This window comes from Vulpes vulpes, chromosome 14 (assembly GCF_048418805.1).
Source record: "Vulpes vulpes isolate BD-2025 chromosome 14, VulVul3, whole genome shotgun sequence".
In the NCBI taxonomy this organism is placed as follows: domain Eukaryota; kingdom Metazoa; phylum Chordata; class Mammalia; order Carnivora; family Canidae; genus Vulpes; species Vulpes vulpes.
Genome location: NC_132793.1, coordinates 86626228 through 86642200, shown reverse-complemented (window position 1 = coordinate 86642200; position 15973 = coordinate 86626228). Strand labels below are relative to the sequence as shown.

Genomic DNA, 15973 nt, shown 5'->3' with positions numbered 1-15973 from the left:
TTAATAGAATACAGAGAATCCAGAAGTGTATGGATATGCAAGTGCTTCTGAATCACCAACCAATGAAAAATAAAACTGAGTTACAAAAGCAAATTAAACCACATTCTTGGGGCAAAAATCAAATCTATGGTATAGTTGTCACTCCCATTGTCAATACACATGAATGTATTAAAGCGGTTTAGGTTTAACTAGGAGTTGGATGTCTCTATTTTTTTAAAGGACAAGATGAGAGAAAGAGTTTAAATGTAGTCTGTCCATCAAATACATGAAGACCGAAAGTACACAATCAAGTAGAGAGAGAAAGAGGAACATGATAGGATATATATAGCAAATCTAAGATGTATACCTAGAAAACAAGTATAGGTGTGGCTATTGGCACATGGCACCAAAAAAAAAAAAAAAAATCAAATTGTTTTTAAAGATCTGACCTGTTAAAAAAGCCCTGGCGTGAGCATGCAAAGTCTGTGACTATCTGAGGTTTAAAACAACCTTAGGTCTCCACCTTTTGTGAATCAATGCCTATAGTATATGTGCCCTAGAAGGATAACGGAAAAGGTAGAACAGCAGAATAGAGTCAAGGTGTATGGTCTCAAAATAAATGTCATGACCTTGTTTACATAAAAAAATTAAAATCTTATTTTTTCACTATGACCAAGTGGGATTTATTCCCGAAATGCAAGGTGATTAAATACATGAAAATCAGTGTAATGTACCACACTGACAGAATTATTTTTTTAAAAAAGATTGATCATCTTAGTTGATGTAGAAAAAGGATTTGAAAAAATTCAACACCCTTTTGTGGTAAAAGCACTCAACAAGCAAGAAACAGAAGACTTCCTTCACATAGTAAAGGCACTATATAAAAAAACCCACAGGTGACCTAACACTTAATGATGAGACACTGAAAGCTTTTCCTCTAAGACAAGGATGCCCACATTCACCACTACTGTTGAACGTAGTATTGAAAATCCAGTTATGCAAGAAAATGAAATAAAATATATCCACACTGGGAAGGAAGAAGTAAAATAATCTCTGCTACAGATGACATGATTTTACAGGTAGATCTCTAAAGGTTCCATTAAAAAAAAACTCTTGGAATTAATAAATGAATTCAGCACAGTTGCAAGATATAAAATCAAAGTACAACAATCAGTTGCATTTTTATAGACTAGCAATGAACAATCTAAAAAAGGAGTTAGGAAATAATTTCATTTGCAATAACATGGTAAGAATTCAATCCTTAACCAAATAGGTGAAAGACACTGAAAATGATCAAATATTGCTGAAAGAAATTAAAGAATGCATAAATGCATGGAAAGACATCCCATGCTCATGGATTAGAAGACTTAATATTTTAATAGGCTGAAAGGTGCCAAAGGTGATCTGCAGATCCATGCAATCCCTATCAACATCCCAACATTTGTCTTCAGAAAGAGAAAAACCAATCCGAATATTCATATGAGATTTTAAGCAACCCCCCAATAACCAAAGCATCCTCAAAAAAGAACGAAGTTGGAGGACTCACACTTCTGATTTCAAAACTTTTTGTAAAACAATACTCAAAACTGCATGTTACTAGTGTTAATGACAGACATATAGGCCAATGGAATAGAATAGAGAGCCACGAAATAAACCCTCACAAATACGGTCAAATGATCTTTGGCCAGGGATCCAAGATCGTTCAATGGGAAAAAGACAATCTTTTCAACAAATGGTGTTGGAAAACTGTATTTCTACATGCAAAAGAATGAAGTTGGATTCTTACCTTATACCATATGCAAAAAAATAATTCACAATGGATCAAAGACCTAGTTTTTTCTTTTGCTGCCTGCCATATCTAAGAAATCATTGCCAAATCCAATGCCATAAAGCTTTCTATGTTTTCTTCTAAGAGTTTTATACTTTTAGTGCTTAGCCTTAAAACAGAAGGAAATCATGACATATAGTACAACATAGATGAATCTTGAACATGTTATGCTAAGTGAAAAAAAGATACAAAAGGACAAATTCTGTACAGTTTCACTTATATGAAATCCCAAGAGTGGTCAAATTCATAAAGAAAGAATGTAGACTACTGGTTTCCAGGATTTGAGGGGAACAGTGAGTGAGGAGTTAGTGTTTAATGAGCATGGAGTTTCAGTCTGTGAAGATGAAAAAGTTCTAGAGACTGACAGTGATGGTGGCTGATGACAATGTGAATGTACTTAATGCCACTGAACTGTACACACAAAAACCATTAAAGTGGTCCGTTCCATGTTATGTTCAATCACAATAAATAAATAATTTAAAACATGGTAAACTTTTTGTTTCGTATTTTACCACAATTTTTTCAAGAGTAAACATGAAAAAAAATCTTATCCCTTTTGTTCCTCAACTTTCTAGTGTTCCTCAACTTTCTATACTGTTGAATACCACCTGTGTCTCACAATAGTCTCTTTTCTTGGCTTCTGTGTAGATTGCTGTCCCAATGTTTTTAACAATTATTTCTGAGCACCATTTTGAAACTTTGTGGACTAGTTCATTTCTATATTATTTGATTGATAATATGGTACTGTTGTGATATCTAAATGTAGAAAATTAATGCTCACCTCTGTGCAGCCAAATCTCACAGGATGCTGTAAAAATCTACAGCTACTAGAATCATTACTGAAATATTACTAACATGAACTTGAAATATTTCCTAAATTAACAAAATATCCTCTTTTGTTTTCTACCCTGTGTGTGTATTTTATTTTATTTTTATTTTTTTTAATAATTTTTTTTTTTTAATTTATGATAGTCATACAGAGAGAGAGAGAGGCAGAGACACAGGCAGAGGGAGAAGCAGGCTCCATGCACCGGGAGCCTGACGTGGGATTCGATCCCGGGTCTCCAGGATCACACCCTGGGCCAAAGGCAGGCGCCAAACCGCTGCGCCACCCAGGGATCCCCTGTGTGTGTATTTTAAAGGAAAAAGAAATTTTGCTATATTTGGTGGAGATACATTTATGGGTAATAAATGATAATACTGATTTTTTTCCTATACTTAATTTAGCCAAAACATTTTAGATATTTTTTTCAAAACATTTTAGGTATTAATAAAAAATTAAGACCTTCTTACTTTTAATACATTGCTGGTAGGAATGAAAAAAAATGATATTACTTCTATGTTAGGGAATTTGGCAGTGTCTAGAGAAATTAAATATTTATCTTTTGATCCAACAATCCTCTTCCTAAGCATATATACCAAAGTCATATTGGCAATCATTAAAAAGATGTATGGAGGGGTGCCTGGGTGGCGTAGACTGTTAAGCAACCAACTCTTCGTTTCTGCTCAGATCCTGACCTCAGGGTTGTGAGGTGAAACCTTGCATTGGGCTCACTGCTCAGTATGGAGTTCACTTACTCTCTCTCCCTCCGCTCCTCCCTCCTGCTCTCTCTCTCTGAAATAAATAAGTAAATCTTAAAAAAAAAAATGAATATGGCTGTTTGTTGCAACATTATTTACCGTAACATACAAAAGACCAAAACAACCCAAATATCCATCAATAGGAACCTGGTTGAATAAACTATGGTACATTTGAGCAATGAAGTACTATATAGCTAAAAAAGGAATATTTCTGTGTACTCTTATTAAGTGCTTTCCACGATATTTGGTCAAATAAAAGTGGACTGAGAAAATACGTATAGTATGCTAATATTTATTTGTCTTTACTAAAAACCAAATAATGGAAGGATAAGATTTAAAAATAAATGGCTACCTATAGGAGAAGCAAGGGAACAAAATGGAGATTAGAATAAAAACTAGACCTGTTTGAAACTTATGTATTTGACTTCAGAATCCTTTTATATACAGTTCCAAACAAAACTAAATTAAAAAAAAACTAACAATAAAAAAAAATGAATCTGTGTTCTCAGTCAGTAGCATAAGCACACATCAAGGAACTCTAGTGACTCTAAAACACAATAATTTAACTACTTTTTCTTGGTAGAATGTACTCTAAGGATAGAAATAAATATACAAATCTTGAACTGTGGGACGCCTGGGTGGCTCAGCAGTTAAGAGTCTGCCTTCAGCTCAGGTCGTGATCCTGGAGTCCCGGAATCAAGTTCCAGATCAGGCTCCCTGCCTGGAGCCTGCTTCTCTCTCTGCCTATGTCTCTGCCTCTCTCTGTATGTGTCTCTCATGAATAAATAAATAAAATATTTTTTAAAAAAAATTTTAAACTTTTCAATAATCATGTTTTTAGTGCTAGTATTAGTATTGTTATTTTGGGACTGTTGTGTGGGTATCATGAGATTGAATCGGATGGATAATTGCAATGAGAAATAAGATTTTTGGCATGGTTGGAAGGAAATAGAGATATAAGTTTGATGTGATTAAGTAAAAACTCCGTAGTTCTAAATTTGAATCAAAAACATCAGTATGATGTTATGATATGTTGTATCTAACAACTGAAAATATTAAAAACAATGATCAAGATTCGGAACAACCAATTGTACTATATGGAGCTCCTTTGTATCCTTGTAAACTTATTTTAAAAAATTGAGACAATTAAAGAAATGTGAACTCTGAACATTTGATGTTAATGAATGATTTTTCTAGAGGTGATGACATTTAGTTATATTTTCAAAAAGTCTTATTTTAGAAATATACACTGAAAGGATGAAATTATATCATGTCTGATATTTACTACAAAATAATCTAGAGTTAGTGGTTGAGTCTGGATGATAGGTACATGGGGGGGCATCATTAAGCTATCTTCTCTGGTTTTGCATAGGTATGAAATTTTCCATAAAAAAATTAAATTTAAAGGCCTCCTAATAAACTTCTTTCTGTTGGTTTTCTTTACTAAATTCTAAAGTGTTATTTTTGAGATGATATAAAAGTATTTTGAGACTGTCTCGTGTAGAGTATTTTCAAGTTTAGCCTTTAAAATACTTTACAGTGTAAATCAAACTTTGAGAAATAATACAATCCTTTAAAAAGTGCAACTATTACTCATGTAATTATTTGATCAGCTTAAAAATTTTTTGAAGCCAAATCACTTTTCCTTCAAACTTCTCCAAGTGAATAATAAATTTTTGTTTGGTTTGTTTCCAGATAACCTTTTTCATGCTGCTCTCTGCAGTGTGTGTAATGCTGAATTTGGCTGGTTCAATTCTCTCCTGTCAGAATGCTCAGCTAGTCAACTCCCTAGAAGGCTGTCAGTTGGTGAGTAATGAAATGCAAACCTTTTATAAAAGGTCATAGGCTTTGATTTTGCCTGAAAGTAATTTCAAAAATAAATTTGATTATATCCTTGGATTTAGTCTGATGTCTTATAATTGCATAATGAATTTTTTTTAAGTCAAATGATTATGGACTTTAATGACATCTACAAAATACCTTCACAGCAACATTGAAAAACGGGGGGCTTATGGCCTAGCCAAACTGACATAAAAAATCCATCCTGCCTTCCTTTTAGATTGATACACCTTTGACCGACTCCATTATCAACAGGAAGGAATTTAAGTTGATTCATTTATAAAAATTATTTCAAACTAAACCTTGTCCTACTTGTAAGTCAGTTGCTAATAGTGTATTTCTAAGGATCACAGTATAGTACTGTTTGAGAGCAAATGTTTTTAGTAATGATTATATTTTGGCATTTGTTGCATTGATTTTTCTCTGCACTGAATTTTTAAAAATAAATTTTCTAAGTCAGTTTTAAGTGCCATATACATATAAGTTTGATAATGGGTACATTGAAATAATTTAGGTCACATTTTGTTTTGTTTTGTTTTCAAAAAGTAGATTATCTTTTAGATCTAGGAAAATGGTAGACAGTGTGCTATGTACATAGTATGGGATCAGTACATAGTTTGCCAGATAGAAGCTTCATTCCATATAGTGACTTAGCTCCCGAGATGGTAACATGTGCTTCCGGGTGGGACAGTCAAGTTCAGTAAGGGTTAGTTTAACTCCGGAATATGACCACGGGTGCCAGATGTGGACACTTGCATTTCCTGATTTATCCTGGAGACGCAGGGCTACCTTTTAGAACTATTCTCCTCCACAGCTGCCTGTGCATTTGCTGGGCCTGCAGCTGTGATTTCTGAGAGGTGAGGGGCCATCCTGAATTATCTGCTGCTTTTCTTGTAGCAGAGCCATGCTTCCTTTTATTGTGGCCATGCTGTCTGAGTTCAAAGGAGCAGCTGTTGGGAAGCCTGCTGCTCTCTACAGTTTTTATCCATCAAAGCTAGAAGGATGAGTGTAAGTTGGCACGGTTTCAATGCAAAAGCACCTAACTGAGTTCCAAAAAACTCATTGTGAGAGCTTCGTCTTGTTATTTTCTGTTCAGTGTGGCACTGATCAGATTTTATCCCGATGGGATATATTGAGTATCCTTGGTATGGTGCAGTATTGCTCATGACTTCTAATAATTGATAAAACCTGGAGCCCCACCACCATCAGAAAGTAGTTTATACTTTCATAGTTCATACTTTATACAGAAAGTAATTCATACTTTCATATACCAAGGTGGTATAGCGCCACCTTGCCAACTTGTCTCCATAGCTAGGGTCAGCCCCTTTATTCCTAAATACTAGGTCCTGTGATTAAGATAATATCTGGCAACTGACAAGGGGCTGGCCATTTTTTCCTCTGATCCCCATTTTTTAATGCAAGGCCTTGTGTGTGGGACACAGTGTTTAGGGTGATGAGAAGTGACAGTGCACAGTGGTCTAGACCGAACAGAAGGCCCACATTGTACCCTGCCTAGAAAGGCTGATCCCTCTAGGTCTTCATCTCAGACCCTCTTTTCCTATGTCACAGCAGCATGAAAAGATAAAGCAGGTAGATTCAATTTCCTTTATTCCTTTCTACCTTCAGGAAACCCCTAAGTAAATTAAAGGGACATCATGTACACAAGTGCACTTTCACATACATCTTGCTTTTATAGTACCATGGAATCATCAACATTTTTCTGACTTTAAACCTTAATCCTAAACTTAATCCCACTCCCTTTCCAGACACTTTTTAAAAAAGATTTTGTTTATTTATTGATTTGAGAGAGGGGGATGGAAAGGGAGAGAGAATCTGAAGCAGACTCCATGCTGAACCCAGAGCCCAGCACAGGGCTTGATTTCACAACCGGGAGATCATGACCTGAGCTGAAACCAAGAATTGGATGCTTAACCTGCTGTGCCACCCAGGTGCTCCTCCATTCCAGACTTTAATCAACTTTTCAAAAATATTCTTAGAAGTTAGCTTCCAGATGAGTTTTAAATTTTTTGGGTCAAGGCTCAAAAGGAATAGATTTGAGAGTTGAACTGGAATCACATTAAAATTATAGATTGCCTTGGAAGAGAACTCATGTGTTAACAATACTGTGTTTTCCCATTCAGGAGCATTGTTTGTGTTTCCGTTTCTCCAAATTGTTTTTATAAATCCTTCAGTGCAGTTCTTGTTTTCCTTTAGGACACCTAGTGTATTTCTGTATCTATATGTGTGTTTGTCCTTTTCCTATGGATTATTAAAAATTAATTCATTTAATCTGCATATGTATGTGTGTGTGTGTGTGTATATATATATATGTATATATATATATATACACATTCCAAATCCTCATCCCCTTCTAGAAAGTTTTTGGTAGTCAGACATTTTGTATGCTTATTTTATGTATTATCATTTTTACACTCATGGAGAGTCTATTCTAAACATCATTATTCACATTGCTTTTGTCAGCCAGCCGTGTAGCTTGGCGACATTTGTATAACAGCACTTGGAGATCTGCCCAGCTGTTAAATAGAGAGCAGCAGAGAATTCCACTGGATGGATGGATGCAGGATAATTTATTTAACTGCCACTTAATGAAGGACAGGTTAGGGATGTTTCTAGTGTTCTGCTAAAACAAACATGGCAGAGAAGATTACCCTTTGTGCACATTCATTACTCCACAAATAGAGTGGCTGTGCTGCTGCCGTGGGAACTGACCTAAGTGTAAGAGGTACAGTGGCCAACCAGAGTAGAATGTGCGAGCAGGTCTCAAGAAAAAATTACTAAGCGTGTCCTTTCAGTCAAAGCTTAAGAGTGCACTTTAAATTTAGAATTTTATTTCTGTATTAACCTCCAAAGATGGGACACCAGACTCTTGCCAACAGTACATGACTGTGGCCGATTTCCCAGATGCATGCAAACTTCTGTGTATCATCAGAATATTTTTTGGTCCTTGCCAGTCTGACAAAAGTGGAAGATCTTAATGTGGAATTTGCATTTCTTTAATTAAAAGTAGGGCAGCCGGGGAGGCTCAGCAGTTTAGCGCCACTTTCAGCCCAGGCTGTGATCTTGGAGACCTGGGATCGAGTCCAAGTCGGGCTCCTTGCATGGAGCCTGCTTCTCCCTCTGCCTATGTCTCTGCCCTTCTCTCTCTCTCTCTCTCTCTCTCTCTCTCTCATAAATAAATGAAATCTTTAAAAAAAATAATTAAAAGTAAAGTTGAGCATCTTGTATGTTTATTTAGATGTGATTTCTTTTTTTTTATTTATTTATTTATGATAGAGAGAGAGAGAGAGAGAGAGAGAGAGAGAGAGAGAGGCAGAGACACAGGCAGAGGGAGCAGCAGGCTCCATGCACCGGGAGCCCGATGTGGGATTCGATCCCGGGTCTCCAGGATCACGCCCTGGGCCAAAGGCAGGCGCCAAACCGCTGCGCCACCCAGGGATCCCCAGATGTGATTTCTTTATTTGCTAACTGCCAGTTTATTTGTGTTGCCTATTTTTCTGTGAGGATGTTGCTATTCACAATTGATTTATAAATGCACTTCGTATATTAAGGAAACGGCCCATTGTTATATGCATTTTTGTTATATATGGTTTTTTCATAATTTGTTATTCATTTTTTTTTACTTTTTTTGGTATTCTTTCTTATGTGGTAATTTCACATACTCAAATTGATTTTATTCGTTTATATATTTCTACCCTTATGATTTCTGGCTTATATGTTTTGTCTAGAAAAGCATTTCCCTATCCGAAATTATAAAAGTTTTCCTGTTTTCTTCCCAGAATCTTAGGGTTTCACTTTTTAATATTTATATATTTCATAGATCTTGCATGTAGTTTGCTATAAGTATCATTATGTTTTTATAGTTTTAATAAATACACATGTGGACTTTCCGTATTTCTTTTAATTTTAGTGTTATAAATTTTAAATAACTTGCTGCTCTGGTGGGTGCATTTTAAAAAATTATTATTTTTTTCTAAAGATTTTACTTATTTATTCATGAAAGACACAGAGAGAGGGAGGTAGAGACAGAAGAAGTAGGCTCCACGCAGGAAGCCTGATGCGGGACTCGATCACGCCCTGAGCCAAAGGCAGACAGACACTCAACCGCTGAGCCACCCAGGTGTCCCTAAAAACTATTATTTTTTTATTGCAAGAGGCCCCTAATGGCAGATAAGATTTTTAGTGATTTTTTATTATATTTAATAGTATGTGCCATTGAATGTACAATTGAGTCTTTGATCCATAGCCTGTCAGAAAAAAATAATTATAATATTGTCTCTGCTTTCCAGTGTTTGTGTTTGTTTTGTTATGCCATGTAGTTATTTTGTCTAAAATTATCAAAATAACATTAGATATTAATGGCATTTTGTTGTCTACTTTTTGTTCCTGAGTATAATGATTTACTGTCAAACATGATGCTGAACGATAGTTTCAGATAGCCATTTTATAACATGAAGGTGATTATTTTCCATTCATATTTTACTAAAAGTCTTTAAAAATCAAATGGAGGTTGAATTTTATCAAGTTTTCTTTGGACATCTGTTAAGATTATATATTTTTTTATTTTGATCCATTGGTATGACAGGTTATACTCATAGATTCTCCAAATTAAGCAACATAGAGCATAATTGGAATGAAATCCCCAAAAATGTTATTGGATTCTATCAGTTTACTTTATTTATTATATTTCACTTTCATTCGTGATTTTTGTTTTATATTTTTCATTCAATTATTATTCATTACTTTCATTCAATTATTTTTTTTTTAATTAATTTTTATTGGTGTTCAATTTACCAACATACAGAAAAACACCCAGTGCTCATCCCGTCAAGTGTCCACCTCAGTGCCCGTCACCCATTCCCCTCCAACACCCGCCCTCCTCCCCCTCCACCACCCCTAGTTCGTTTCCCAGAGTTAGGAGTCTTTATGTTCTGTCTCCCTTCCTGATATTTCCCAACATTTCTTCTCCCTTCCTTTATATTCCCTTTCACTATTATTCATATTCCCCAAATGAATGAGAACATACACTGTTTGTCCTTCTCCGACTGACTTATTTCACTCAGCATAATACCCTCCAGTTCCATCCACGTTGAAGCAAATGGTGGGTATTTGTCGTTTCTAATTGCTGAGTAATATTCCATTGTATACATAAACCACATCTTCTTTATCCATTCATCTTTCGATGGACACCGAGGCTCCTTCCACAGTTTGGCTATTGTGGCCATTGCTGCTAGAAACATCGGGGTGCAGGTGTCCCGACGTTTCATTGCATCTGAATCTTTGGGGTAAATCCCCAACAGTGCAATTGCTGGGTCGTAGGGCAGGTCTATTTTTAACTCTTTGAGGAACCTCCACACAGTTTTCCAGAGTGGCTGCACCAGTTCACATTCCCACCAACAGTGTAAGAGGGTTCCCTTTTCTCCGCATCCTCTCCAACATTTGTTGTTTCCTGCCTTGTTAATTTTCCCCATTCTCACTGGTGTGAGGTGGGATCTCATTGTGGTTTTGATTTGTATTTCCCTGATGGCAAGTGATGCGGAGCATTTTCTCATGTGCTTGTTGGCCATGTCCATGTCTTCCTCTGTGAGATTTCTCTTCATGTCTTTTGCCCATTTCATGATTGGATTGTTTGTTTCTTTGGTGTTGAGTTTAATAAGTTCTTTATAGATTTTGGAAACTAGCCCTTTATCTGATATGTCATTTGCAAATATCTTCTCCCATTCTGTAGGTTGTCTTTTAGTTTTGTTGACTGTATCCTTTGCTGTGCAAAAGCTTCTTATCTTGATGAAGTCCCAATAGTTCATTTTTGCTTTTGTTTCTTTTGCCTTTGTGGATGTATCTTGCAAGAAATTACTGTGGCCAAGTTCAAAAAGGGTGTTGCCTGTGTTCTCCTCTAGGATTTTGATGGAATCTTGTCTCACATTTAGATCTCTCATCCATTTTGAGTTTATCTTTGTGTATGGTGAAAGAGAGTGGTCCAGTTTTATTCTTCTGCATGTGGATGTCCAATTTTCCCAGCACCATTTATTGAAGAGACTGTCTTTCTTCCAATGGATAGTCTTTCCTCCTTTATCGAATATTAGATGACCATACATTTCAGGGTCCATTTCTGGGTTCTCTATTCTGTTCCATTGATCTATGTGTCTGTTTTTGTGCCAGTACCACACTGTCTTGATGACCACAGCTTTGTAGTACAACCTGAAATCTGGCATTGTGATGCCCCCAGCTATGGTTTTCTTTTTTAAAATTCCCCTGGCTATACGGGGTCTTTTCTGATTCCACACAAATCTTAAAATAATTTGTTCTAACTCTCTGAAGAAAGTCCATGGTATTTTGATAGGGATTGCATTAAACGTGTAAATTGCCCTGGGTAACATTGACATTTTTACAATATTAATTCTGCCAATCCATGAGCATGGAATATTTTTCCATCTCTTTGTGTCTTCCTCAATTTCTTTCAGAAGTGTTCTATAGTTTTTAGGGTATAGATCTTTTACCTCTTTGGTTAGGTTTATTCCTAGGTATCTTATGCTTTTGGGTGCAATTGTAAATGGGATTGAGTCCTTAATTTCTCTTTCTTCAGTCTCATTGTTAGTGTATAGAAATGCCATTGATTTCTGGGCATTGATTTTGTATCCTGCCACGCTACCAAATTGCTGTATGAGTTCTAGCAATCTTGGGGTGGAGGCTTTTGGGTTTTCTATGTAGAGTATCATGTCATCGGCGAAGAGGGAGAGTTTGACTTCTTCTTTGCCAATTTGAATGCCTTTAATGTCTTTTTGTTGTCGGATTGCTGAGGCAAGGACTTCCAGAACTATGTTGAACAGCAGTGGTGAGAGTGGACATCCCTGTCTTGTTCCTGATCTTAGGGGAAAGGCTCCCAGTGCTTCCCCATTGAGAATAATATTTGCTGTGGGCTTTTCGTAGATGGCTTTTAAGATGTCGAGGAAAGTTCCCTCTATCCCAACACTCTGGAGGGTTTTGATCAGGAATGGATGCTGTATTTTGTCAAATGCTTTCTCTGCATCTAATGAGAGGATCATATGGTTCTTGGTTTTTCTCTTGCTGATATGATGAATCACATTGATGGTTTTACGAGTGTTGAACCAGCCTTGTGTCCCAGGGATAAATCCTACTTGGTCATGGTGAATAATTTTCTTAATGTGTTGTTGGATCCTATTGGCTAGTATCTTGTTGAGAATTTTTGCATCCATGTTCATCAGGGATATTGGTCTGTAATTCTCCTTTTTGGTGGGGTCTTTGTCTGGTTTCGGAATTAAGGTGATGCTGGCCTCGTAGAACGAATTTGGAAGTACTCCATCTCTTTCTATCTTTCCAAACAGCTTTAGTAGAATAGGTATGATTTCTTCTTTAAACGTTTGATAGAATTCCCCTGGGAAGCCATCTGGCCCTGGACTCTTGTGTCTTGGGAGGTTTTTGATGACTGCTTCAATTTCCTCCCTGGTTATTGGCCTGTTCAGGTTTTCTATTTCTTCCTGTTCCAGTTTTGGTAGTTTGTGGCTTTCCAGGAATGCGTCCATTTCTTCTAGATTTCCTAATTTATTGGCGTACAGCTGTTCATAATATGTTTTTAAAATCGTTTGTATTTCCTTGGTGTTGGTAGTGATCTCTCCTTTCTCATTCATGATTTTATTAATTTGAGTCTTCTCTCTCTTCTTTTTAATAAGGTTGGCTAATGGTTTATCTATCTTATTAATTCTTTCAAAGAACCAACTCCTGGTTCTGTTGATCTGTTCCACAGTTCTTTTGGTCTCGATATCATTGAGTTCTGCTCGAATTTTAATTAACTGTCTTCTTCTGCTGGGGGTGGGGTCTATTTGTTGCTTTTTCTCTAGTTCCTTTATGTGTAAGGTGAGCTTTTGAATTTGAGATCTTTCCAGTTTTTGAATGGATGCTTGTATTGCGATGTATTTCCCCCTCAGGACTGCTTTTGCTGCATCCCAAAGATTTTGAACGGTTGTATCTTCATTCTCATTAGTTTCCATGAATCTTTTTAATTCTTCCTTAATTTCCTGGTTGACCTTTTCATCTTTTAGCAGGATGGTCCTTAACCTCCACGTGTTTGTGGTCCTTCCATACTTCTTGTCGTCATTCAATTATTATTATTATTATTATTATTATTCATTACTTTCATTCAATTATTTTCATTATTATTATATTTCACTTTCATTCGTGATTTTTGTTTTATATTTTTCATTCAATTCATGCAGTTAATTTATAGTTTTTGGTTTTCTCCTGCCCTTCCATACTTTGTTTCATGATTGTAGTAATTTCATAAAAATTAGTTGAATAAATGAAACCTGGGGAATTTACTGTTCCTTGATGGATATTGACACTCAAGTATATATTTCTCTGGGTCCAACACTATTTTATAAAAGTTATTTGGCATCATTTTCTACTCCAGCTTTTTTCTATTTCTTTCCAAACTTTTTTTTTTAAGAGTTTTATTTATTTATTCATGAGAGACACAGAGAGAGAGGCAGAGACATAGGCAGAGGGAGAAGCAGACTCCCTGCAGGGAGCCTGATGTGGGACTCAATCCCAGGACTTTGGGATCACCCCCTGTACCAAAGGCAGACGTTCAACCACTGAGCCACCCAGTTGCCCCTATTTCTAAGCTTTTGACAATGTCTGTATTATTAACATGTATTGATCTTTCCACATTTATTAATAGAAAGTAATACATTGAATTGTCTTAAAAGTGTCTATGGTCAATCTCTATGTTCTTATTCCTTTTATTTGTATTCATAATGCTTTATATTTTCTATTTCTCTTCCTTTCTTGTTATATTTTTCCAGAAATATATCTATTTTGTTTATTTGAAATGTATCCATTGAAAAATTAAAAACTACAGAAGTATAAGAAAACCCCTTATTATCTCAGGTGGCATGCACCCTTATGGAAATTTCTATATTTAAAACTGAGAAATAGCCTCATATCTAGTCTGTGTTTTTTATTCCTGCATTAGATTCTATGGATGCAACTTGTACACATTATGTAACAGCCACCAACTGCAAGGTGCTTACATGGTCTCAAACTTCTAATTTCGTAAATTATGCTGGAGCCCATAGTCTTTTTTTTAAAAAAAGATTTTATTTATTTATTCATGAGAGACACAGAGAGAGAGAGGCAGAGACACAGGCAGAGCCTGACATGGGACTGGATCCCAGGTCTTCAGGATCAGGCCCTGGGCTGAAGGCAGTGCTAAACCGCTAAGCCACCCTGGCTGCCCTGGAGCCCATAGTCTTATTATAAATAAGTCTGTAGCCAAGCCTGTGTGTATTTATGTAGGATAGTTCCTAAAATTTGGATTGATGATGGCCCAAAGGCTAAATGCATTAAAAGTTTTGATTGATACTGCTTTCCAGAAAGGATTATATTCATACATACTTCCACCTGCAGTCTGTAGGAATGAGTATGTCCTACTCCATGCCAGCATTAGATATTACCAATGCTGAAAATGTTTGCGATTCTGAAGGATGAAGAATAAAATCTCATTATTTTAATTTGCATACTCTGGTCACTAGAGAGGTTGAGCTGCTATTTTTTGTTTTTCCATAGAAGCAGCATTGAAGGAATAGATACACTGGGAAGAATTGAGTTCTATGAAGATCAAGTTTTTAAATCCAAATATGGATTATTTCTTTCCTGTTTTCAGGTCTTTTGTGTAGTGAGGGAAGTCTTACAGCTTTCTTCATGAAGTGGTTAAACATTTTATATTAACTTTTCTCATTTGTTTGCAGTTTTTGATGCTAATATCAAGGGTATTTTTCTTCATTATTTTTTATAATTGCTTATTGCTATGGTATAGGAAAGCTATTGATTTTTTTAAATTAACCTTTTCATTTTGAGATAATCATGGGTTTTCAAACAGTTGCAAGACATTATACAGAGAGGGACCCTTGGGTGGCTCAGTCAGTTAAGTGTTTGCCTTCGGCTCAGGTCGTGATCCTGGGGTCCTGGGATTGAACCCCACATGGGCTCCTTGCTCTGTGGGGGGTGGGTGAGAGAGGTCTACTTCTCCCTCTCCCTCTGCTGCTTCCCCTGCTTGTGCTCTCTCTCTCTGTCAAGTAAATAAATAAAATCTTTTTTTTTTAAAGAAATTATATAGAAAGACCTATGTCACTTTTCCCAGTTTCCCACATTACTAACATTTTACTAGGCTACTTTATACTGGTGAAGATGCAGAACATTTCTACCACCATACAGGTCCCCTCATGTTGCTTTTCTATAGCCATCGTCACTTCCCTTCCACCTCCACTCCCTCCTTAACCCCTGGCAACCACTAATCTGCTAGAATACTCCATTTCTGTTATTTTTTTTAATTTTCAAAATGTTACATAAGTGGAATCATACAGTATGTAACCTTTTGGAATTGACTCTTTTCACTCAGCATAATCCTCTGGAAATTCATTCAGTTTGCTGCCATCTACCAGGAATTTCTTCCTGTTTACTCCATGGAGTGAGATTCCACTGTAGGGATATACCACTGTTGGTTTAACCATTTACCTGGGGAGGGACATCTGCAGTAATTCCACTTTCTGACTGTTACAAATAAAGCTGCTATGAACATTCACGTAAAGGTTTTTGCATGAACATAATTTTTCATTTCTTTTAGATAAATACCCAGGAATACAATTGCTGGATTGTACGGCGGGCACCTGTTTAGTTTTTTTTGAGACCCTGCCTAGCTGTTTTCCAGATTGT

At 36.2% G+C, this 15973-nt stretch overlaps 1 protein-coding gene across 8 annotated transcripts in view; it reads left to right on the top strand.

Annotated features, from left to right (window-relative positions):
* ENTREP2 (endosomal transmembrane epsin interactor 2) overlaps positions 1-15973 on the top strand; it is a 443586-nt gene that overhangs the window by 311040 nt on the left and 116573 nt on the right. For all 8 annotated transcript variants that reach the window (XM_072737076.1, XM_072737072.1, XM_072737074.1 and 5 more), the window contains one exon: positions 5084-5194. In XM_072737076.1, coding sequence (XP_072593177.1) covers positions 5084-5194 — 111 coding nt within the window. The remainder of the gene's footprint in view (positions 1-5083; positions 5195-15973) is intronic.